Source organism: Euleptes europaea, chromosome 2 (assembly GCF_029931775.1).
Source record: "Euleptes europaea isolate rEulEur1 chromosome 2, rEulEur1.hap1, whole genome shotgun sequence".
In the NCBI taxonomy this organism is placed as follows: Eukaryota; Metazoa; Chordata; class Lepidosauria; order Squamata; family Sphaerodactylidae; genus Euleptes; species Euleptes europaea.
Window position 1 is genome coordinate 132,614,652 of NC_079313.1, and position 25,710 is coordinate 132,640,361.

Genomic DNA, 25,710 nt, shown 5'->3' on the forward strand with positions numbered 1-25,710 from the left:
TCCAGGTGAACTGATCTCTATTGGCTGGAGATCAGTTGTAATAGTAGGAGGTCTCTGGCTAGTATCTGGAGGTTGGCAGCCCTACCTACTTTGCCAGGTTGCTGTGAGGATAAAATGGGGAAGGGAGAGGCACGAACAGTGCCATGTCCTCTTTGGATGAAGGGTGGGATAAAAATGTACTAGATGCATTCACTCACATGTCCGTGCTTTGATGTCTAAAGTGCGGAGTGGGAGTGTGTGGCACACTGGCCCCTCGCTGTCTTACTTCGCCGTCACTTCAAGGCTGCTCCTTCGCTTTCGATATCAGCCAGTCCCAGCAATGTCCTCTGTAGTCATTCAACAGACCTCATTTCATTTCAGTTGGAGGTTCCTGGCAACGTTTCATCCGCTGTGCTGAAGCCTCTGTCATCACTGACAAAATATTTCGTCAGTGTGACTTCCATTTACGAAGAAGGTGAATCCTTTCCAGTTACGGGCAACGTTACTACGTGTAAGTAGGGGGTGATCGGCTTTTAGGGCTGCCAGGCCTCATACTGTGGTGGGAGGTTTCCTGCTGGCAGCTCTCTTTGCCTGCCGGTGGTGGAGAAAATAAAGCAGTCGCTGTGTCACTTCTGGGGAAAACCTGGCCATGACATGGGGTAGCTCTAGGAATTGCTGCCAACGCTATGGTTTTTACCCTCAACCCTCCCACTGGTTAGCTTTAGGAGTGACCTGGCTCTTAGAAAACCTGAGTGGTCAGAAGCCAGTGGGATGCATCAGCTGTAGCTGGACAATGTGGGGTGGAAATGTGGGAATTGTTAAGCCCCGGTAAACACTGGCAATTGGAACACCATCAGCGGTGTTATGTCCTCCCAGGTTCCTGACAAAATGAAAACTGTCGACTTTATCTAAGTCACTGAAGGGTTAAGTTAACCTCCGGTGGCTGAAAGATTCTCTGCAGAAAACGTTAAGTCAGTTGTGACTTGACAGCAAAAAACAACAACCCCACATACGAAAAACTGAGCCATACTGGTTCTCACCCCACTTATTCACCGGAGGGGCCAGGGCCAATGAGTATAATCTCTCTCCTCCTCCTTTGTGGAAGGGCTGTGGCTTGGTAGAGCATCTGCCTGGCATGCAAAAAATCCCAGGTTCAATCCCTAGCATCTCCAGTTGAAAGGATCAGGTAGCAGGGGGATGTGTAAGACCTCTCCCTGAGACCCTGGAGAGCCACTGCCAGTCTGAGTAGACAGCATTGACCTTGATAGACCGATGGTTTGATTCTGCCTAAAGCAGAAGAAGAGTTGGTTTTTATATGCCGACTTTCTCTGCCACTTAAGGAAGAATCAAACCGGCTTACAATCACCTCCCCACAACAGACACCCTGTGAGGTAGGTGGGGATGAGAGAGCTCTAAGAGAGCTGTGCCTAGCCCAAGGTCGACCAGCTGGCTTTATGTGTAGGAGTGGGGAAACCAGCCCGGTACACCAGATTAGCCTCCGCCGCTCACGTGGAGGAGTGGGGAATCAAACCCTGTTCTCCAGATTAGAGTCCACCGCTCCAAACCACCGCTTTTAAGCATTACACCACGCTGGCAGCTTCATGTGTTCTTATATGGATTGCCGTGTACATAGATCACATATATAAGACTTGTGCTTCCTGCAGCTAGGAGTGGAATCGTCTCAGCCGATCAGAAATCCAGGCTGGGAGTCAATAATATTGTCAGAGGTACGCACACAGGGAGGAAGTTGAAGCAGACGCTTAGTTTCGGTTGCAAACAAACCACGCCGATATGCTCTGAACTGAACAAAGATGCCGCCCAAGGAGAAAATAGATACCAATGTTTTAAAAATAATTCCCTTTTGAAAGATATAAAGGCATGTCTGAATCTCTAGCGTAATTCTATTTATAAAACCCCAGAGATTCCAGTACATGAGTAACACAATCTTTCCTCCCTGTCTCCTTGACTGCCCTTCTTGGGCTTCTCGGAACTTGGCAGTGCCAAACAGAATGTGTCTTTTCGCCCAGAGATGAAATAATCATGCTTTAATTACCAATACTAATGCCAATACCAAAACCTTCAATGGCATAAAAAAGACCTTAAATTATACAATTAAATATTACATGTAGCTCAAATAATGGTACAATCATAAACTTGCCAAATGCATCCCAGAGGAGAGGGGCTGTGGCTCAGTGGCAGAGCATCTACTTGGCATGCAGAAGGTCCCAGGTTCAATCCACAGCATCTCCAGTTAAAAGACTAGGCAAGTAGGTGATGTGAAAGACCCCAGCCTGAGACCCTGGAGAGCCGCTGTTGGTCTGAGTAGACAGTACTGACTTTGCTGGACCAGGGGTCTGATTCAGTATAAGGCAGCTTCATGTCTTCATGTGTTCAACAATATTCACCCCTGAGTCTGTCATGTCATACTTCCATGGCACTCTGAAAGAATTTGGCCACTTTTTTTAATTATGATGGGAGAGTGTTTATTTGGGGGAAAAGACACCTTTACAGGATCAGATAATCCAGTCTTGTTTACCGAGATGGGTGTTAAAATTTTTGATCGGATTTCATCATAATATGAGCAATGGAAGAGCATGTGTGCAGTCATTTCAATGCAGCTCTTACCACGAGGGCAATTCCTTGCTGAGTGGGGTAGATTTTGAAATCTCCCATGCAAAACTGAAGATGGCACGACATTAAATCTCGCAAGGGAGAAGGCTCTGCATTGCTGCGGAAGAGATACGAGAATGGTTGGCCTCTTTCCAGGGAGATCCCCCAAGTTAAGAGGAGAGCAAGTTTTATTTTCTGCCCTATTAAGATTTTGGTGTTCAGTCTCCAAAAATCTGTTACGCTTTAATTAATGGCTGCGAAATGTTACATCCCAGTCCTTTACATTGAGCTTTTGTCGTTGGGGGGTCCAGAGAAGCGAAAGGCAGGCTGGTTAAAGACAGCTGTCTGGTTATGACTCCGTTCCCTCGCCATCTGCTCCCTAGCATGGACGCACGATGGCTTCTTCTCTGAGCAACGGGGACAGAATGCAGAAAAGCCTCTCTTCAGCTCTTCCTTCGTCTCTCAGTAAAGGTGCCGCCGCCGAGCCATCTGAAGGTCACGGAGCTCTCGGGAAGCGAGATCCGGCTGGAATGGGAAGCGATCGCGGCGTCCGATGTGGTGGTCTACCAGATCAAATGGAACATCCTTGGTGAAGGGCGGTCGCAGGAGGTACGTAGGAGGAGCTAACTGGTGGAACCCACTGCTACAAAATGAACATAAGAAGAGCCCTGTTGGGTCAGACCCGTGGTCTATCTAGTCCAGCATCCTGTCTCACAGTGGCCTTTCATGCAGGGATGTTTCCCCGCTGTCAACCCTGCCGACTGCTTCGGGGCTTCCTTTTGATTATGCACGCCTTTTCCGCCCTGGGCCACCATTTAACTATGCGTCCTGTGAATAAATATTTCCTTTTATCTGGTTTGAATCTCTCACCCTCCAGCTTCAGCAGATGACCCCGTGTTCTAGTATTATGAGAGAGAGAGAGAAAAGCTTCTCCCTGTCCACTCTCTCCATGTGTGTGTGTGTGTAAGTGCTGTCAAGTCACTTCTGACTCATGGCGACCCTATGAATGAAAGTCCTCCAAAAAGTCCTATCTTTGACAGCCTTGCTCAAATCTTGCAAATTGAGGGCTGTGGCTTCCTTTATTGAGTCCGTCCATCTCTTGTTGGGTCTTCCTCTTTTCCTGCTGCCCTCAACCTTTCCTAGCATGACTGTCTTTTCCAGTGACTCTTGTCGTCTCATGATGTGACCAAAATACGATAGCCTCAGTTTAGTCATTTTAGCTTCTAGGGTCAGTTCAGGCTTGATTTGATCTATAACCCACTGATTTGTTTTTTGGGCAGTCCAGGGAATCCGTATCTCTCCATACCATGCATAATTTTATAGACCTCTATCATGTCTCTCCTTAACCACCACCTTTCCAAGCAAAACAGCCCTAAGCATTTTAACTGCTCTTCATAGGGCAGTTGCTCTAGTCCCCTGATCATTTTGGTTGCTCTTTTCTGCAATTTCTCAAGCTTTGCAATATCCTTTTTGAGGTGTGGTGACCAGATATGTACACAGTGTTCCAAGTGTGGTCTTACTTTGCGCTATAGCCCACGAATGGCTATCCCTCCTCCCTGCAGACGTTGCTGAAATTATGACAGGCTACACAATAAAACCAGGCCCAGAATAAAACTTGCCCGCTTGTATATCTGCTGTCTTGCCTCTGAGCACAGGAGTGTAAATTTCAGCATTCAGTAGAGCAGAACTGAAATTCTTGGGAGGGAAGATGAACAGCCCCGACTGAGCCAGTAAGAGGAAATATCAGCTTTGATAGTTTTCATAAAGTTGCAGGGTTATTCGGATGTCTACAAACCTGGTCATATCCCCTTCTCCCGTAGCTCTCTGTTGCTGGAAACTTGGCCGCCGCTGTTCTGCCCGGTCTGAAAAAGAACACCGAATACCAGATATTGATTTGGGCGTATTACAAAGACGGGGCTCGGAGTGATACCGTCTCAGTCCGGCACAGGATCAGTAAGTATGTAGAAAGACGCATATCTGTGGCTTTGGGGACTGGGGTGTGTAGGGTTGTTTCTTTTCTTTTGTTTAAATCATATTTTATTATGTATTGTGTAAAACAAACAAAACAATAACAGACACACACATCCACACAGTCTTTTTTCTCCCTTTTCGGGGTTCCGGTAAATAGTCGCCTTTTCAAAAATTTACTTATTATATAATTTTTGAAAAAGGAAAAGTTAATCTGCCTTAATGTACAGTTCTGTAGTCATAGTTATAATACCTGCTTTTGTTATAATTACATTCCTTGGTATTCCTACAACTTCCCGTCTCCACTTGAAAATTATAAAATATTTATTATTGCTGTTCTTGATTGTATTTATCTCTCCTTCTAGTTTTGCGGCACATTCTATTTCTACTTTTTATAACATATATGTCAATTATCTAATCGTTTCAGCTTAAACTGCTTAATGTGTATGTATCACTATACATCTAAATACTATTCTCTGCTGACTTCCACTTTCCTTTATTACACCTTAAGTTTTGCATATTCATAATAAAACGCCCCTTTCTGGATGTGTAGGGTTGTTTCGAAAAGGGTTATCCGTGAATTTCCTTCATTGCGCAGGAGGTTGGACTAGATGACCCTCGTTGTCCCTTCCAACTCTATGATTCTCTTATTCTATCTGGAATTATTGCTTCCCAGAATAACAGTGTTTACTACCTTGAAGCAATTTTTTTTTTTTGAGAAGGAGCTGCTGATTGTGTCAAAATATGTGTGAGAGCGAGAGGCGGTTTTGTGGAACAATTTGCTTTCACATGTTTCACAAGGCCAGGTGCTTCCATGGTTACCCAGAGACATTTTTCTCCCAAGGATGACTATGAGGGAAATGACTGCTGGGCAGTTGTGGTCGTATTCATGGGAGTTCTCACCACACATTACAGTTTTCATACCAGTCGCGAATGGTGGGGATGAGGCATGTAAGCTAAAGGATATGAACCATCTAAGGCAGCCCCTGAGTGTTGCATGCAGTGAAACTCTGAGGCCATTTTTGCATGGTCAATTCTGATGCTCGCTCAAAGCTCTTTTTTAAAATACGACTTTAAAAATGCCTTTTCATGGTTCCAACGCAAAAGGAAAAATCTCACCCCCACTCACCTGCTCCTTTGTTCCTGTTTGCATAGCCATTAGCATGTGCATAGCTAACGCGCCTCTGTTGTTTTGCATGGTTCCTTGAGGGAGATTCTTCACGGCAAACTCCAAAGGTCGCGTTAAATGGGCTCTTTAGTAATGTGAAGCAGGTCTGCGCCGGCTTTGCAGTCACTTCCGGAATGACAGTTCAACGTGCAAAAAATAAAATAAAATGTGGGGCAATTCAGCCTGGAACGCGCTGCTAATTACCATGCAAAAATGGCCTGAGGTAAATTTGGCGGCCTGTGCTAAAGCAAAACACCTGAAGAATTTGGGGGGTGGGGAAGTGGAAGTTTTGAAAAGGGGAACAAAATGCCTCAGGAGGGCTGTGCACATCTTTCGGTTGCCAGCAACTTCATCTTAAAGCAAAATTTCAAGTAAACGAGAATGTTTCTGCACGAACCAAACATCTGAGCTGTTTCGAGGAAAGCTTATAAAATGTTTTCAATAAGATTAGTAACATTTTTTTCAGGAGCGTTTTGCAAACATCAGCACTTAGCATCTGTGTAGCGCAGGGGTGGGGAACCTTTTCCCTGCCAAGGGCCATTTGCACATTTATAACATCATTTGGGGGCCATAACCAGGTGTAGATCTCTCAGCAGGGGGGGGAGGCTAGGGTTGCCAGGTCTCCAGCCACCACCTGGAGGTTGGCAACCCCAGGGGAGGCCATGCAGAGAAGGCCTGGAGGGCACCCCTGCTCCCCCCTTCCTCCTCCCCCCCCCAGGCAGGAGGGCAGCCAGCAGTGGGCCCGAGCAAACGAGGCGCCAGGGGGGCGCAGCCCGCAGCCGATCTGCAGGGGAGGGAGGAAAGAAAACAGAGAAAGAGGAAAAGGGAGGGAGGGGAAAAGAGAGAGAAAGGGAGAAAGAAATGGAGGGAGGGGGAGAAAGAAAGAAAAGGACGGAGGGAGACAGACAAAGAGACAGAAAAAGAGGGAGAGAAAGGAGTGACAGAAAAAGAGGAAGTAAGAAAAGCCTTCCCCCCCCACACGCACACACATGCACGCCGGCCCCACGCAACCAGGCCCCAGCCTCCACGCCTCACACACACACACACGGCCCCGGAGCTCCCGAGGGCCATGGAAAATGTCCTCGGGGGCCGCATACGGCCCCCGGGCCTGAGGTTCCCCATCCCTGGTGTAGTGCTTTCTGTGTTCATACAGCCTTAGCCGTGCAATCCCAAGTACTTATTTATTCCCTTACATCATTTATACCCCATTTTTGTCCCCAGTGGCGGAGGCAAAATGGCATGGTGTAGCCTGATCCTGTCAGACCTTGGAAGCTAAGCAGGGATGGTACCTGGAGGGAGACCTCCAAGGAAGACTCTGCAGAGGAAGGCAATGGCAAACTGCTTCTCATTTGCCTCGAAATCCCCTTGCTGGGGTCACCATAAGTTGGTTGTGACTTGACAGGCATGCATACGTTTCTCCCCATTGGGGACCCAAGGTGCCTTACAACATTCACCCCTTTTGTTTTTATCCTCACAACAACCCTGTGAGGTAGGTTAGACCAAGAGTTGGCAATCCTAGAGATAACTCTGCATAGGATTGCATTGTGTTTATTACAATCAGCTTTCCTGAAGTTCAAGGTTCTCATTTGACTGTGCTTACCTTTAGCATTACATAAAATCAAGAATTTAAACACGGTGTGTGTGGGGGGTCTCTATCCCCCAGAGTTCCAACTATTTTCACCTCATTAATCCAGCCTTCCTTATTGGTTAGGATCAAGTTAAGGTGAGCTAGTCAAGAAAACCCACTGAATTCACATAGTAGGTATGTGAAGGCTGAAATGTCTTGTTGACAATGATGCAGCATTTTCGAAAGGCGGGTGTACGAATGCGTGAAGGCGCTGAGTCACTTTTCACAAGGGGCGCTTTTTGAAACGAAAGAGCATCTGCCAGCCAAATGCCCGTCGAAGCAGAATCTGCTTCTTGCTTGGTACACAAAAAGGATGTGAGGTTAGGAAGGTCTTCCCCAAAGGTTCTCTTTTAATTAATAGTTCCTGACTAATGGCTCTGCTGGCAGCAAATAGAACATGATTCATTCTGTTGCCACCCTTAATTTCTCATATTTAGCCAGGTTTTATATTGGTGGTGTTCCTGAGAATTGGCTTAGTGTCTGTCCCCTCATGGGTAGCACTTCCTTTAGTAGCAATGAATCCCTTCCCTCCCTCCCTCCCTCCCTTCCTTCCTTCCTTCCTTCCTTCCTTCCTTCCTTCCTTCCTTCCTTCCTTCCTTCCTTCCTTCCTTCCTTCCTTCCTTCCTTCCTTCCTTCCTTCCTTCCTCTTTAGCCTGGCTCTTTCTCCCTTTCTCCCTTTCTCCCTTTCTCCCTTTCTCCCTTTCTCCCTTTCTCCCTTTCTCCCTTTCTCCCTTTCTCCCTTCCTTCCTTCCTTCCTCTTTAGCCTGGCTCTCTCTTCCTTCCTTCCTTCCTTCCTTCCTTCCTTCCTTCCTTCCTTCCTTCCTTCCTTCCTTCCTTCCTTCCTTCCTTCCTTCCTTCCTTCCTTCCTTCCTCTTTAGCCTGGCCCTTTCTTCCTTTTTCCCTTTTTCCCTTTCTCCCTTTCTCCCTTTCCCCCTTTCTCCCTTTCTCCCTCCCTCCCTCCCTCCCTCCCTCCCTTCCTTCCTTCCTTCCTTCCTTCCTTCCTTCCTTCCTTCCTTCCTTCCTTCCTTCCTTCCTTCCTTCCTTCCTTCCTTCCTTCCTTCCTTCCTTCCTTCCTTCCTTCCTTCCTCTGACAGATCTGTTATCTAAAGAAGCCAGTCTTAGTTCTGATGGTGAGGACAGCCATAAAAAGGCCTGGTTATTTGACCATGAAATATGGGGAGAGACATACGGGAAAAGATGAACACTTAAGTCTCCTTCCCTGGAGGTTTTCAAGCAGAGGCTAAATGGCCATCTGTCAGCGATGCTGATTCTGTGACCTTGAGCAGATGATGAGAGGGAGGGCATCTTGGCCATCTTCTGGGCATGGAGTAGGGGGCACTGGGGGTGTGGGGGGGGAGGTAGTTGTGAATTTCCTGCACTGTGCAGGGGGTTGGACTAGATGCCCCTGGTGGTCCCTTCCAACTCTGTGGCCATTTATGCAAGGTCAATTTTGATGCTCGCTCAAAGCTCTTTTTAAAAATGCCTATTCACGGTCCCAACGCAAAAGGAGAAATTCCACACACACCCCACTGACCTGCTCCTTTGTTCCTGTTTGCATAGCAATTAGCATGTGCATACTAATGTGCTGCTGTTATTTTGCATGGTTCCTTGAGGGGATTCTTCGCGGCGAGGGCAGAGCAAACACCAAATGTCGCATTAAAGGGGCTATTAAGTAATGCGAAGCAGGTATGTGCCGGCTTTGCAGTTCTCAGACCTAGAATGGCTGCTGAAAATGGGGCTGTTGTGATTTGAATGCCCTTTTCCAGCAATGTAGTTTTAGCACTGGGACCAAAGGTCATGCAAAAAAAGTTCTGAGTTGCTTCATTGTTGAACAATAAGGATGAGTGGGATTCCTCCAGTCTCTATCGAAGCAGAACGGTATAGTGGTTAAGGTGTCGACTAGGACCTGGGAAACCCAGGTTTGAATCGCCACTCGCGCCATGGCAACTTGCTGGATGACCTTGGGCCAGTCCCACACTCTCAGCCTCGACCCTGGCTAGTATCTGGATGGCTGTCTGTCAGCATCGCCTCGTGAGGACAAAATGAGAAAAAGAGGACTTCTCTGAGCTCCCTGGAGAGCAGGTGAGATAAAAATGTGCTCGGGCAGGTAGATCGATTCCGAGGACTCCTCGCTTCTCTTCAGCAGCCTTTCACAATGAATTTTGCTGCAGACGCAAAGAGCGGCTATTCCATTCCACATCAGAAAACCAGGCCTTGGACAAACTTCACTTCTATTCAGAAAACTTTAGTCTGAATGTATCCTCCTGAGACAAGCTGGGCGGGAGGGAGAGAGAACCTGAATTCTATTGCCTCCTGCTGGGTTTAAGACTTCTGGCATATCTCAGTGATAATCTTTTAAGTTCACCATTTCTTGAGAGGTTTTTTTTTAAAAAAATGGTCTTTCAAGTACTTCCCAAACTGAAGTTGAATTAATATTTTCTTTTTTATATGAAAACTTTTTTAAAAAATAATTTTGAAAAGGTGCAACCCAGAATCTTAATGGGCAAGAGGAATTGCAGGGCTAGGCTGTCAGGGGTTCTTGTAGGGTTGCCAGGTCCCTCTTTGCAACCGGCGGGAAATTTTGGGGGCAGAGCCTGAAGAGGCTGGGGTTTGTGGAGGGACTTCAATGCCATAGAGTTCAATTGCCAAAGTGGCCATTTTTCTCCAGGTGATCTGATCTCTATCGGCTGGAGATCAGTTGAATTAGCAGGAGATCTCCTGCTACTACCTGGCAGTTCAGGAAACTGTATATACACAAAGTGCAAATATTTATAAGCTACTGAGGTGAAACATAGACCATATACGTGACATATATACAACACAATTATATACAATATGTACAGTTCACACAAAAAATGTAGAGAAATTTCCAAAGGTCTCAGCTGAGTACCACAAATATATAGAGGAAGTTCCAAAGGTCTCAACTGAGTACCAAATGAATGCTAATATTGTAATCCTTGTGTAAAGTTCATATAGAGCCACAATCATCGATGGATACGGCCGTTTCAGATCCACAGCAGTGGAAATCTTTCTTCAGTCCTTAATACAAAAGTGCTGTTACATATTCATCATTCCTTCCCACACAGGGTAAGTATGAGCAATCAGAAGTCAGTAAAGTACATCACATAGTGCAGCACTTTTGTATTAAGGACTGAAGAAAGATTTCCACTGCTGTGGATCTGAAACGGCCGTATCCATCGATGATTGTGGCTCTATATGAACTTTACACAAGGATTACAATATTAGCATTCATTTGGTACTCAGTTGAGACCTTTGGAACTTCCTCTATATATTTGTGGTACTCAGCTGAGACCTTTGGAAATTTCTCTACATTTTTTGTGTGAACTGTACATATTGTATATAATTGTGTTGTATATATGTCACGTATATGGTCTATGTTTCACCTCAGTAGCTTATAAATATTTGCACTTTGTGTATATACAGTTTCCTGTACTGTTTTTCTAAACCTTTTGGTACAAGTACAGAGGTGCCGTTTTTCTCCCCACTACCTGGCAGTTGGCAACCCTAGGTTCTTGCAGGCCAAGGACGTGTGAGTGGATCAGAGACACAAACAGAAATGCACTGAATAATCCAACATGTTTTGAACTTTCCCTTTCCAGGGGAAACTTGGGTTCAGAGACAATAAAGAATCTTGTGCCGTACAGTTTAAAATTCTCTTTCTTGAGAAGTTACACGATTGTTTCCGTGCAAAATAACTTTTGGGTTAGGATGTGTCCAAAATTCTCCTCAGCCATTATCTCTGGATTTTGGACTTCTGAATTACGTGGCATAGTTCCTGAAGTGGTACCGACGCATTAGGAATCCTCACAGTCTATTTCAAAACATAAGAAGAGCCCTGCTCATAGGTACAATCACTTTCCAACTAGTATCAGATGAAGGGAGCTTTGACTCTCCAATGCTCATGCCCCCAAAATCTTGTTGGTCTTTAAGGTGCTTCTGGATTCGAATCTAACTCCATTATGTTACACTGTTTCCTGGGGCAGGACATTTTACCTCCAGGCAGTCGGCAACTCCATCAGCAGACATAGAGGTACCCATGGATCTACGGGGAGGGGATCGTGGACGGGAGGGTTAACTGGCTATGAAAGGCAAGACCTGCCGCCAGTGACGTCATATAGAGGAGGGTGCCAAGTTGTTTTCTGTTGCCCCAGAAGGTCGGACCAGAACAGGTTGAAATTAAATCAAAAGTGTTTCCGTCTAGACATTAGGAAGAATTTTCTAACAGAGCGGTTCCTCAGTGGAACAGGCTTCCTCGGGAGGTGGTAAGTGCTCCTTCCCTGGAGGTTTTTAAGCAGAGGCTAGATGGCCATCTGTCAGCAATGCTGATTCTATGACCTTAGGCAGTTAAGAACATAAGAAAGGCCCTGCTGGATCAGACCAAGACCCATCAAGTCCAGCAGTCTGTTCACACAGTGGCCAACCAGGTGCCTCTAGGAAGCCACAAACAAGACGACTGCAGCAGCACCATCCTGCCTGTGTTCCACAGCACCTAATATAATAGGCATGTTCATGAGACGGAGGGCATCTTGGCCATCTTCTGGGCACTGGGGGTGTGGGGCGGGGAGGTGGTTGTGAATTTCCTGCATTGTGCAGGGGGTTGGACTAGATGACCCTGGTGGTCCCAACTCTATGATTCTATGATGTTCCTACGCAAAACTCAAAAGTACAATATAAGCGCAGTTACCCTCCCAGCAGCCATAACAGTGTATCTTTGCCGCTTAATATAATTAAAGCTACTGTTAAATCCAGCAATTATCTATGCTATAATGTTAGTCTTGGAGGTGCCGCAAAACTCCTTTTTGTTGCTCACGAAGAAAAGCAATTGTAACACCCATTAAAATGCATTCTGCCGTGGAGCCACACTCCCTTGCCGGGAACAAATATGATGTCTCCGACGTTAAATTAAAAATAAAAGAAAATTATATCCCGGGCAATGGCGGGTTATGCTCCGTGAACTCCGTTTGTGCTGCAGAGAAACTAATGTGGGTGGAGAGGCGGCGGCAAACTGATGCTTTGCTTGGGGTGGCTCGATACCTTGAACCGGCCCTGACTTATGAAATAAAGAGCATGGCCGTGCCTGCAACCGAAAGCTCTTGTCGCTCATGAATTTGGATGCTACCGTTTTGCCAATTAGTCTAAGGGGCATCACAAGGTCGCCGAGTCCTCCAGAAGAGAGAGGGGTTAAGGCAGATTCGAGGCGGCTGGCACAGATGGCATCCTTTGCGCCTAGGAACATTTGCTCCCCTCCCCGTGGGCAGCCTCAAAACCCCTGACCTTTCTTCCACCTGTCAAGATCATGTTGTCAGGATTCGGCAGGGCTCTCGGGGACTTTCTGAGCAAATCCTCTCTCTTTCCTTCAGGTTGCTACAGTTTTTTTTCCTTTATTTTCCTGGGATATGTCCCAAGGCTATTGCAGAACTCATCGGAGGGCCTGGCCAGCTGCTGCTTGAATGCTCAGTTTCACCCCCCTCCTTGCCTTTTCCAGTGTAGAAACTGCCATGTGGGGGCTGTTTCTGCACCTGAAAAGGCATGGAAGAGAACAAGAGCTCCTGGGTGCGCCTTAGGGCTGCCAACCTCCAGGTCGTAGCTGGAGATCTCCTGCTATTACAACTGATCTCCAGCTGATAGAGATCAGTCCAGCTTGAGAAAATGGCCGCTTTGGCAATTGGACTCTATGGCATTGAAGTCCCTCCCCTCCCCAAACCCCACCCTCCTCAAGCTCCGCCCCAAAATCCTCCTGCCAGTGACGAAGAGGGACCTGGCAACCCTAGTTGTAATAGCAGGAGATCTCCTGCCACCACCTGTAGGTTATAGAAGTCAATTTTCGTGCTAAGTTAGGCAAATGTAAAAACACAAACAGCACAGTGGCCAAAATAAACTATAATACAATATTCACATTTATCCTCTATATTGGTAAGAGATCCAAAGAACCCAAAATGTACTTGATGGCAAAAACAATGAAACCAACCACTACATATGAACACATGAAGCTGCCTTATACTGAATCAGACCCTTGGTCCATCAAAGTCAGTATTGTCTACTCAGACCGGCAGGAGCTCTCCAGGGTCTCAGGCAGAGGTTTTTCACATCACCTACTTGCCTGGTCCCTTTAACTGGAGATGCCGGGGATTGAACCTGGGACCTTCTGCATGCCAAGCAGATGCTCTACCACTTAGCTACAGCCCCTCCCTACAAGAAAAGCCAGATTACGAATGATTGTGTCTGGCGACAGTAGTGCTGGAATTGACTATTCCTTATGCTTCTATGGTCTTTACTGCTGATGGTTTATGTTATACATCCACCATGTTTTGGTGATGTTTTCTATTTAAGCCTTTAGAACTGGCTTTTCTTGTTGTGGTTGGTTTCCTTGTTTTTGCCGTCAAGTACATTTTGGGTCCTTTGGATCTCTTACCAACATAGAGGATATATATGAATATTGTATTATAGTTTATTTTGGCCACTATGCTGTTTGTTTTTTTGCATTTGCCACCTGTAGGTTGGCAACCCTAGTACTGATATGGCTACCATTAATGAACGATGGAGAGCCAGCGTGGGATAGTGGTTAAAGGCAATAGCCTCAGTTGAGTCATTTTATCTTCTAGGGAGAGTTGAGGCTTGGCTTGATCTAGAACCCACTGATTTGTTTTTTTGGGCAGCCCACGATTTCCGTAAAACTCTCCTCCAATGCCACATTTCAAACAAATCAGCTTTCTTCCTGCTGCTCTGCATGGTTTGCAAGGAATATAGTGAAACAGCCAGCTGAACATCCATAAACAGTGACAAACTATTGCGCTAATGCTCAAAAAATCAGGTATCAGTTCACAGTCGGGGAACAGGATGCAGTCTGAAACCAGCGGCTGTTCAAGCATCACTAATCTTTGGAGCTCCCACCTCCAGAGAGAGACAGTGCGGGGTAGTGGATAACAGCCCGGTTTGGAGTGGTGGACTCTAATCTGGAGAACCAGGTTTGATCCCCCACTCCTCCACATGAGTGGCAGATGCCAATCTGGTGAATTGGATTTGTTTCCCTCTCCTACACACGAAGCCAGCTGGGTGACCTTGGGCTAGCCACAGCTCTCTTAGAGCTCTCTCAGCCCCACCTACCTCACAGGGAGTCTGTTGTGGGGAAGGGAAGGTGATTGTAAGCCGGTTTAATTCTTCTTTGACTGGAAGAGAAAGTCGACATATAAAAACCTCCTCCTCCTCCTCCTTCTCTGTCTCCCTAGAATTACATTTTACTTGCTCACCGCAAGTTGGTGACAACTAAAGACGTCTTTGAAATTGAGAAAGGCTAGTCACAGCTCTCTTAGAGCTCTCTCAGACCCACCTACCTCACAGGGTGTCGGTTGTGGGGAGGGGAAGGGGATTGTAAGCCAGTTTGATTCTTCCTTAAGTGGAAGAGAAAGTCAGCATATAAAAACCAGCTGCTGCTGCTGCTGCTGCTCCTCCTCCTCCTCCTCCTTAGAATTACATTTAACTTGCTCACCACAAGCCTCTGGTGAAAACTAAAGACGTCTTTGAAATTGAGAAAGGCCTTTAGAAAGTAAGTTCTCGCCCTGGCTTAGGCTCTATGCAAAATAATATTTTACAGCTGTAAATACATTTTAAATATGTATATTTTACTTATGAGCTGCCTCGAGGACTCTTCATAAAATGGAATGGTGGCATATAAATGCATAAATAGACCACTTTCAGTATGCAAGGCGTAAAACTGCATTTTATTTGCACAATAAAACGGGCCGGTATTTATTTACTTAGGGAAATTGTATGCAGCTTCTCCAGGGACTGCCTGAGGCACCTTACAAAATAAAACATAATAAAAAAGATAAAACATTAGAAGCTGTTAATTAAAGCACATCATTAGAAACCCAGGCAAGGCATGAAAGCATAAATCATTCAACAGCTTAAAGTGAACAGCAAATTTCAGACTAAAAGCATGCGGTAAAGATGGTGTTAAAAGATCAGCCCCTCAATGAAAAGCCTGGGTAAGCAGGAACATTTGGACTTGACGCCTAAAAGAGAGCAACGTAGGTGTCAGGCTAGCCTCAAGGGAAAGGAGGTTGCATCGGTGAGGTGCCACCACCGAAAAAGCCCCGTCTCTGGTCACCACCCACCTCATTTCATCTTCGGGCAGGGGCACAAGAGCAGGGCTTGTGAAGCAGATTCTTAACTGGCTAGCCAGATAATATGGGAGGGGACTATCCTTCCGCTACCCTGGCCCCAAAGCCATTTAGGGCCTTAAAGTTAAGAAGCAGCACTTTGAATAGTGCCTGGAAACAGATGGCAGTGCCAGTATTTCAGCACAGGAGTGATACGATCCCTGTATCCTGTTCTTGACAGAGGCCTATATTTATTTATTTGCCACATTTCTCTCTCTCCCTTCCTCCCAAGAGTTCAGGGCGGTATATCCAGTTGTCTCCCTTACCTCCATTTTTATTCTCACAACAACCTTGTGAGGTAGAGTGGGCCAAGAGAGAACGACTGGCCAGTGGTCACCCAGCAAGCTGCCGTGGCAAAGATTTGAACCTGTGACCCTAGTCTAGGATTGCCAGGTCCCCCCTGGCTACCAACGGGGTGTGTGTGTGGGATAATGGAACTAGATCCAGGTTGCGAAACTCCTGGAGATTTGGGGATGAAGCCTGGGGAGGACACAGAGTCCACCCTTCAAACTATCCATTTTCTCCAACGTAGTATAATGGTTAAGGGTGGTGGACTTTGAATAGTGCCTGGAAACAGATGGCAGTGCCAATTTTTCAAACCTGGAGAACCGGGTTTGAATCAGATCTCCTGCTATTACAACTGATCTCCAGCCAATAGAGATCAGTCCACCTGGAGAAAATGTCCACTTGGGCAATTGGACTCTATGGCACTGAAGTCCCTCCCCAAACCCTGCCCTCCTCATTCTCTGCCCAAAAAACCCCAGGGATTTCCCAACCTGGAGCTGGCAACCCTCCTTCCAGAGTATCAGCCTTTATGAGTCAAAGCTCACTTTGCCAGAGACCATCAAAGTGTGTTGCTCTTGACACACCTGAATGCACGTCTTGTTGCTTTCCTCTGAGGCCCATGTCCTAGTTCTGTGAGCCAGCCCTCTGTCCTTTTATTTCACTGCAGCCACCAAGAATCCGCCTGCAAACCTCTTTGTGGATTCAGAAACCCCCAACAGCCTGCAAGTCCACTGGAGTCCTCCAGAAGGCCTTGTTCAGCACTACAGACTCACCTATACACCAGAGACGGGCCAGAAGAACCAGGAGATGGTAGGTTTTTGTGGAAGGTCATGTCTTCTAGGGCGAGACATCTCTTCCTTGGGATGTAAAGATTCTCTTTCTTTCAGGCACCCACTGCAAAAGGAGAGTAACCCTTCCCAGGACTGTTTTACAACTTAGACATATGCCTCACCTCACTGCACAGGAATCAGGAGAGTTTCAGTGGGGTATATTGCCATAGACTCCTGGGGCAGGGAGTTCCACAATTTAACTACTTGTTGTGTGAAGAAATACTTCCTTGAGCAGCAACCGGTACATGTGTGTAAACATTTCCGGGTGAAATATCCATGAATGTACTCTGGTCTCCAATTGTGTATTATCCAAATGACCGTTGAATGTCCAAAAAAGGCGTATTTGGCCAGGCTGTAAAAGTGACCTTGTTTCCCCCCCACAGATAATGCTTTCGGGTAAAAGCCGGACTGTCACCCTTCACTCACTCCTTCCTGGTACTGTATACACAGTGACTTTGTCTGCAGTGTACCCCACAGGAGAGAGCGACCCTATATCTACGACTGGCCAGACAGGTAAGAAAATCAGTGGATTGCTTGTCTTCTTTTTTGTATTTTTTTCAAATATTTTTAGGTGTACCTCCTTCACAGGGTTGTTGTGAAAGAATCATCAATGTATGCAGCTGTGATCTCCTTGGAAGAAGCGTGTGATAAAAAGTAGTGGACAGACTGAAATGCTATCCATACAAGTATAAAAAGTTATCTATTAATCCCACAGTGCTTCCAAGAAGTTGAAGGCAGCCTGCTTTTATTTCACAACAACCCTGTGAGGTAGGCTACATTGAATCATTGTTGCATGTAGCAGGTGGTAGATAAGTAAGGAAACTGGTGGAGGAATGAGAAAGGAGGCCCACCAGCAATCTGAAGAATGGGGGAAAGTATCTCCAGATACTTTTTGGGACCTGGAGAGAAAACACTACGAGGAAAGGTGGAGGGATTTGAGAATGTTTATTCTCTGGAGAAGAGGAGGTTGAGGGGGAACATGATTGCTCTCTTTAAGTATTTGAAGGGCTGTCACTTAGAGGTGACCTGGATGGCCCAGGCTAGCCTGATTTCGTCAGATCTCAGAAGCTAAGCAGGGTCAGCCCTGGCTAGTATTTGGATGGGAGACCACCAAGGAATACCATGGTTGCTGTGCAGAGGAAGGCACTGGCAAACCACCTCTGTTAGTCTCTTGCCTTGAAAACCCCAAAAGGGGTCGCCATAAGTCGGCTGCAACTTGAAGGCACTTTACACACACACACTTAGAGGAGGGCAGGGAGTTGTTCCTGTTGGCAGCTGAGGATACGACTCGCAATAATGGGTATAAATTGCAGGCAGAAAGTTACCAGCTGGATATTAGGAAAAATATTTTACAGTGAGAGTAGTTCAGCAGTGGAATCAGCTGCCTAGGGAGGTGGGGAGCTCCCCTTCCCTTCCAGTCTTTAAGCAGAGGCTGGACAAGCACTTGTCAGGGAGGCTCTAGGCTGATCCTGCATTGAGCAGGGGGTTGGACTTAATGCTGTCGACTTAATGCTGCTGCGACGGCAGTTTAAAGACCCCCCAGCCCGGTTTCCCGGGAAGCCGGGTGGGGGGGGTTTAAACTGCTGTTGCCGCGGTGCTCCGCTGGTCCCTAGCCCAACAGCTGAGCGTTGGGACCCAGGCAGCGGAGCAGTTTAACACACACCCCCACCGCCCGGCTTCCCTGGAGTCCCGGGAGTCCTGGGTAGGCAGCGTGGAGCAGTTTAAAGACCCCCCCCACCCAGTCTTTAAACCAAATTTGTTTGGGAATGCTGAATTTCCCACAGAATTCGGCATTCCCGAACAGGGGGGTTCGGAATTCGGCCGAACCGGACCCAAGTCGGGCCAGATTTGGCCGAATCCGAACTGGCCAGAATTTTTTTTTCCAACAGCCCTAGTTGGACTAGATGGCCTGTATTTCCCCTTCCAACTCTATGATTCTATGATTCTATATTTTTCAGGCTGTCCTTGACATATATTTTCCTTGACTATCTAGTTTCCCTTTTGGAATGGGGAATCAAAATAAATTTTTCTTTGGGTTTAGCTTTGATAACTGCATCATCCTGCATGTTTGTCTGTTTTTTGCTAGCCTCAACCTTGGCCAGGCAGCCCACATCAAGAGGATCGGTCCCATTCAAAACTGATGGTAAGGCCTCTATGGTGCTACTATGGGGAGGGGCCATGGCTCAATGGCAGAGCATCTGGTTGGCATGCAGGAGGCCCCAGGTTCAATTCCCAGCATCTCCAGTTAAAGGGACTAGGCAAGTAGGTGATGTGAAAGACCTCTGCCTGAGATCCTGGAGAGCCGCTGCCAGTCTGAGTAGATGATACTGACTTTGATGGACCAATGGTCTGATTCAGTATAAGGCAGCTGCACATGTTCATGTGTACTGTGTTTCTGTTGCAAAAACTATTCTTTTTGTACAGTCTTCCTGGAATGGTGTAAAAAAAAAAAAGCACCTTTGGAATCCAGTGGCAGGGTCTGATTGCCGGATTGTGAACTTTGTAAAGTTTTTTCCAGGGCTCAGCAAAATCTTGCTGCAATCTGAAGTCATGGGAAGTGTTTTCTCCCGGTTTCCCAAGGTGAAACAAATGCAGATCCACAAGGCATTATGCAGCAAGAGGATATTTATTCCTATGCCCTTGGAAGAAATGGTGGCTGCAAATGTATTTCAGAAACCCGTTCAATTAAATTCCCCCTCTTTAAAATGCTTTATTAACGTAAGTGAGATTGTCAGGGGGTGTCTCTTCAAATGACTGGCTATAAAACACGTTCGGAAGAGGGTTCTGTAGCAAATGTTGAACAAACTAGGCTATAAAAAATCCGCCGGGGAGTAAATTGTAAAATACAGATGTTGCTGAAATGAATTTTGCGTCTTTCTCTGTAATGGCAAAGGTTTCTCTGGGATGTTTGTCAGAGAAGAGCGGCAAAGAATTGGATTTAGCTGCAAATCTGGAACAATCTGGACCAAGTTATAGCATCTTCAAGTACCTGAAGGGCTGCCATTTAGAGGAGGGTGCCGAGTTGTTTTCTGTTGCCCCAGAAGGTCGGACTAGAACCAACGGGTTGAAATTAAATCAAAAGAGTTTCTGTCTAGACATTAGGAAGAATTTTCTAACAGTTAGAGTGGTTCCTCAGTGGAACAGGCTTTCTCGGGAGGTTGTGAGCTCTCCTTCCCTGGAGGTTTTTAAGCAGAAGCCATCTGTCAGCAATGCAGATTCTATGACCTTAGGCAGATGATGAGAGAAAGGGCATTATGGCCATCTTCTGGGCATGCACTAAGGGTCACTGGGTGTGTGTGGGGCAGGAGGTAGTTGTGAATTTCCTGCATTGTGCAGGGGGTTGGACTAGATGACCCCTGTAGTCCCTTCCAACTCTATGATTCTATGATTCTATTATCGTATGATTCTATGAATGTTTTTGCCACCATTCAGATTAGCATGGGGTCAGGGGAGGTTGTTGGAACTGGGGGACCCATTTGGCAAGGCTCTGAGACCCTAGTCCTGCACCACCAAGGAACTACCAAAATTGCTTTGCAGTTAGAGAAGAAATCAGTACATAAGAACATAAGAAAAGCCCTGCTGGATCAGACCAAGGCCCATCAAGTCCAGCAGTCTGTTCACTCACTGGCCAACCAGGGGCCTCTAGGAAGCCCACAAACAAGACGACTGCAGCAGCACCATCCTGCCTGTCTTCCACAGCACCTAAGATGCTTGCTCCTTTGATCCTGGAGAGAATAGGTCTGCATCATGACTAGTATCCATTTTAACTAGTAGCCATGGATACCCCTGTGACGGATAAGGGGTTAATCTGCAGCAAGAGCTGACAGACCAAGAGTGGGCGGAGCCAGAGAGCTAATACTCTGAGCTTTGAAAGACAGAAAGCATTCAAAGCTTGGGACCCAGCCTGGATAGGAGGCTGTGAAAGGAGTCGAAGCTTGGGTGTCAGGCCTGCTCTCCTCCCTCTGCATTTGGAGGTGTTTTGTCTTCTCGCAGATGCTTTGCTCAAGGATTGTTTATCTGACTGTTGCATTCCTCTCCAGCCTTTGATGCACGTGGGAGCCTGGCACCGTTAGCCTGGGGTTGCCATGTCAACCTGTACTATCTGATATGACCTGTATGACCACTATTCCTCCATATATTCTGCTGTATGTCCTTGCCCCCCCATTCCTGCCTTTTTACTTCAGCAAGCTCTGAATACCTGTATGTTTTCCAATAAAGTCAACTTTCTTTTGGATTACCTGTCTGCGGATGTTGCTTTAGGGAGTACCACGGGGACAAGTGCTTACATTGGGACCCAGCCTGAGAGGAGGCTGTGAGATAGATTCAAAGCTTGGGACCCAGCCTGGATAGGAGGCTGTGAAAGGAGTCGAAGCTTGGGACCAGCCAGAGAGGGCTGTGTTGGATTGGACGCTTGGTAGAAAGACTAAGAGGAAGCCAGACTGAACTCTGTGATCCTGAGGGGTCCTGTGAAAGCCGAAGTTATTGACACACGCAACCTGTGGTAGTGAGAGGAGTGAGAATTGGGTTAGAGAGGGCCCAAGGGGAATGAGTCTCTGAGGTCACAAGGGGAATGAGTCTCTGAGGTAGAGCTATTCCGGTAGCAGGAAGGTGTGGAGGATTACAGCCACTGAGGTGGGGTAGTCAGAGAGAGCTAGGCTAGGGACAGAGTCTGAGAGTCTGAAGCTGAATGACAGAGTTTTGAGAGTCTGAATCTGTATAACAGTTCTGAGGGATAGAACTAAGCTTGAAACGGAATCTGAGTAAGCTTGAAACTGAGAACTGAAGGAACTTGAGTGAAGAAAACATCTAAGCTATTTCTCTGATGTAATCTTGAGTATATAAATTTAACTTGAGTTTTCCCTCCAATTTCTGCCCTTTTCTTAAAAACCAATCTCTGTGAGTTCTGTTCAATAAACTTCCCTGTTTTGTCGGTTTAAGTTAAAAAGCCTCTTGTCTCCTATTTCTCACTGAGGTAAATACAGGTGTGGGACTGGAGGAGAAGGAAAATAATCTCCTCACAAATACACTCAGGCCAACGCTTTTCCCTCAGCATATACGGCCAGGCTGAGAGAGTGGGATATTGAAGTGGTTGAAAGGGGGGTGCGTCATAACCCCTCTCCTCCATGATCATGTCCACTCCCCTCTTCAAGCCTTCCTGTGAGAGATCCCCCTCTCTGAGTTTGCTTCTCCAAATCAGTTGCTCAGACGTTGATACAGAAACAATCGATTTATTGAAGCCTTCAGGAGATGAGACAGGCACAGGTAGAAAGTTGCAAGTGAGGGGCTATACGGGTTTACAGAATATATTGACTCCAGGGCACTGGGGCACTGGGGTTCACACTTATTGTTATGGGAAGTTACAAGCTTGGCATAATACAAAACATCAGACAGATCCCAGGAAGTCTGGGCGGCTATCACACTTCCAAGGCCGCATCGGCCTGAGGGAGTACTGGCAGGAAGAACAGCGGGGGGGGGGAAGATACATGGGCCATCAGGCCTGGCGCCTGAGACCAGAAGGTGTGAACTGCTTTTACGAGTTCACTGATAACACAGCAGGTGATGGAAAGCAGAGACACAAAGACAGAGACCCTCACATTCTGCCCCCCTTAAGGCCCCCCCCCGGGGTCCCCGAGAGGACGAGGCTTATCGGGATAAGCAAGGTGGAATTCCCGGACTAAGCGAGGAGCCGCCATGTGGGGTGCGGCCACCCATTCGTCATGAGCGGAGCCAAGGTTTTTCCAGCGAACGAAGTAAAACAGTTTCCCTTTCTTCCATTTGGAGTCTAAAACCTTGGATATTTCCAAATGGGTGTCCCCTCCTACTACGGTAGGAATCTCGTGTGCGGGAGGGGGGTGGAACTGGGGGGCTGCCACATAGGGTTTGAGGAGGCTTATATGAAAGACTGGATGGACTCCTTTCAGAGTTTTTGGGAGGTCCAGTTCCACAGTAACCTCGTTGATTACTCTGGTAATGGGGAAAGGTCCCACATAACGGTCGCTCAGTTTTTTGCAGGGGCGAAGAGAGCGGAGGTTTTTGGTGGACAGATAGACTTGCTCCCCCACCTTGAGTTCCCATCCCGGAGACCGGTGTTTGTCTGCTTGTTCCTTGTACTTGCTTTTTGCCCTTTCCAGATTTTTGAGCAACCATGGCCAGGTGGATTTAACCACCTGAATCCACTCCTGAAGGTCAGGGGTAGACTGGAGCTCTGGCGAGACGGGGGCAGAACCGAAAGGGCCGAAATCCGTCCCGTATATAACTTGGAAGGGACTAAAGCCGGTAGAGGAATGAGGCGCATTGTTATACGCATATTCGGCAAATGGCAGCAGGTCGACCCAGTCGTCCTGGTGGAAATTTACATAGCAACGCAAATAACATTCTACCACCGCATTTACTCGTTCTGTTTGACCATCCGTTTGGGGGTGATAGGCGGAAGAAAGGCCCTGCTCTTCCACTCCCATTAACTTTAGGAAGGCCCGCCAGAATTTGGCAACAAACTGGACCCCCCGGTCGGAGAGGACCTTCCTCGGGATCGAGTGTAGCCTGAGGACGTGTGTGATGAACAGTTTAGCTAAGCCCTGGGCTGAAGGAAGGCCTGCACATGGAACGAAGTGAACCTGTTTGGAAAAGAGGTCTGTGATAACCCAAAGAACCGTTTTTCCCCGACTCGGAGGTAGGTCGGTGATAAAATCCATGGCGATGACTTCCCAGGGACGGGAGGGGCTCTCAAGCGGTTTGAGAAGCCCTGGGGGTTTTCCCATCCGTTTCTTGGCTGTGGCGCAGGTGGGGCAGCTGCGCACATACAACTCTACATCAGATCTCATACCGGGCCACCAGAATTGTCTTCGAACCAGGTGAAGCGTTTTTATGAAACCAAAATGACCCGCTAGCCTGGCACCATGTACAAGTCCCAATACTTCCTTGCGAAGAGAGGAGGGGACGTACAGTTTCCCCCCTTGCACCCACCAAGTGTTGGTACGTTCCAGACCAGTGGGGAGGAGATGATGCTCCTCCTCCTGCAAGGAGGCGTCCCGGAGTCGCTGTTGGAAGGCTTCCGGGATGCCTTTGAGTGTAGGGGGGGTCTCCGGTGGTCGGGCTTGGGACCGGGTGGTGACGGCTAAGCTAGGAACTTCCCCTCGCTGCTCGGGAGTGAACAGGGAGTCGACTGGGCGATCGAAATCGTTGCGATACTGGGGAAGTCGTGACAAAGCGTCGGCTAGGGCATTTTCTTTGCCAGGGACATGTCTGAGAGTGAACCGGAACTTAGCGAAAAATTGGGCCCACCGAACCTGTTTGGCATTGAGTTTTCTAGCCCCCTTGAGGGCCTCAAGATTCTTGTGATCGGTACACACTTCGAATGGCAGTTCGGCCCCTTCCAAGAAGTGTCGCCATATGGTAAGGGCATGTTTGACCGCTGCTGCCTCCTTCTCCCAAATGGCCCAGTTGATTTCAGACTGGGAAAACTTCTTGGAGAAGTAGGCGCATGGTCTCAACCGTCCCCCCTCATCCCTCTGCAATAGGGCCCCGCCCATGGCTACATCCGAGGCATCCACTTGCACCACAAAAGGCTTGGTGCAATCTGGGTGAGCCAAAACGGGTTCGGATGAAAAAAGTAGCTTCAAACGTTCAAAAGCTAGCTGGCACTGGGGGGACCATTGCAAACGGGCTGAGGGAAGCGCGGCGCTAGCCCCCTTGTCCTTGGTACGCAACAGGGCAGTGAGGGGAAGCGCAACTTGGGCAAAGTTAGGAATGAAGTTCCGGTAAAAATTGGCAAACCCCAAAAACTGCTGAAGTTGGCGGCGGGTAGTGGGGGGTTCCCAGTCCCGCACTGCCTGGACCTTGGCGGGGTCCATTTCCAACCCTTGGTGGGAGATCACATACCCCAGAAATGTAATGGAGGGTTGGTGGAATTCACATTTGGACACCTTAGCATACAGTTTGTGCTCCCGCAGCCGCTGGAGCACCTCTCGCACTAGGCGCACATGGTCTTCCATGGTTTCAGAGTAAATAAGGATGTCATCGAGAAATACCACCACCCCCCGAAACAGTAAATCATGCAAAACCTCATTAATTAATTGCATAAAGACACTCGGAGCCCCCGAAAGTCCGAACGGCATGACTAGGTACTCAAACATCCCAAAACAACTGGAAAAGGCCGTTTTGGGTTCATCTCCTTCTTTGATGCGAATGCGGTGGTAGGCTTCTACCAAGTCCAGTTTGGTGAAGATTCGGCCCTCCTTTAATTGTGCTAGAAGGTCAGGAATAAGAGGGAGGGGGTAAGCATTAGACTGGGTGACTGCGTTCAGTCTGCGAAAGTCAATACACAGTCTTAAATCTCCCGTCTTTTTCTTTACAAAGAAAGCTGGGGCTGAATAAGGAGCCTTGGAGGGGCGTATGAAACCCCTCGCCAGATTGACATCCAGATAGTCTCGCAACACTGTCTTTTCACTAGGGCTCATGGGGTAAACCTTTCCCTTAGACAGTTTGCCTTCCCCTACAATCTCGATGGCACAGTCCGTTTCTCTGTGGGGAGGCAGTTCGTCGCACTCTCTAACATCAAAAACATCAGTAAATTGCGAGTACTCAGAGGGTAATTGAGGAGAGACTGGGGCGGGGGACCCTACCAGTGCGGCGGCTGGAGTCCTGAGTACCCGTTCCTTGTCATGCAACCCACAGGGGTTTTCGGGGAAGGAAAGCACCCGTTTAACCCAATCAATGGAGGGATTGTGCCCCCTTAACCAGTTCATCCCTAACACCACAGGGGTTACAATAGGGGCGATAGTGAAATACAACCGTTCCCAATGTTCCCCCACGGACATAATCACGGCTGCAGTTCTGTGGGTCACCGGGCCCCGTTTAAAGTCACTCCCGTCCATTTGGGAAAAACGGAGGGGTCCCGGAAGCCGCTTGCGCCGGACACCCAACTTCTTGGCAGTTTCCTCATTTATCATGGTGCGGGCACACCCCGAGTCGACCAACGCGGGGACCTCTAACGGGGGACCCCCTTTGGGTAGGGACAGATGGACACGCACAAATACATTGTCCTCTTGGGCGCTTACCATCGGT

General features: G+C 47.6%; 1 protein-coding gene across 1 annotated transcript in view; it reads left to right on the top strand.

Annotated features, from left to right (window-relative positions):
* The window catches only part of COL20A1 (collagen type XX alpha 1 chain), a 156,446-nt gene that overhangs the window by 52,543 nt on the left and 78,193 nt on the right, over positions 1 to 25,710 (top strand). The window contains exons 15-20 of the mRNA XM_056844904.1: positions 361 to 490; positions 3,056 to 3,198; positions 4,410 to 4,542; positions 16,485 to 16,627; positions 17,031 to 17,160; positions 18,734 to 18,790. Coding sequence (XP_056700882.1) covers positions 361 to 490; positions 3,056 to 3,198; positions 4,410 to 4,542; positions 16,485 to 16,627; positions 17,031 to 17,160; positions 18,734 to 18,790 — 736 coding nt within the window. The remainder of the gene's footprint in view (positions 1 to 360; positions 491 to 3,055; positions 3,199 to 4,409; positions 4,543 to 16,484; positions 16,628 to 17,030; positions 17,161 to 18,733; positions 18,791 to 25,710) is intronic.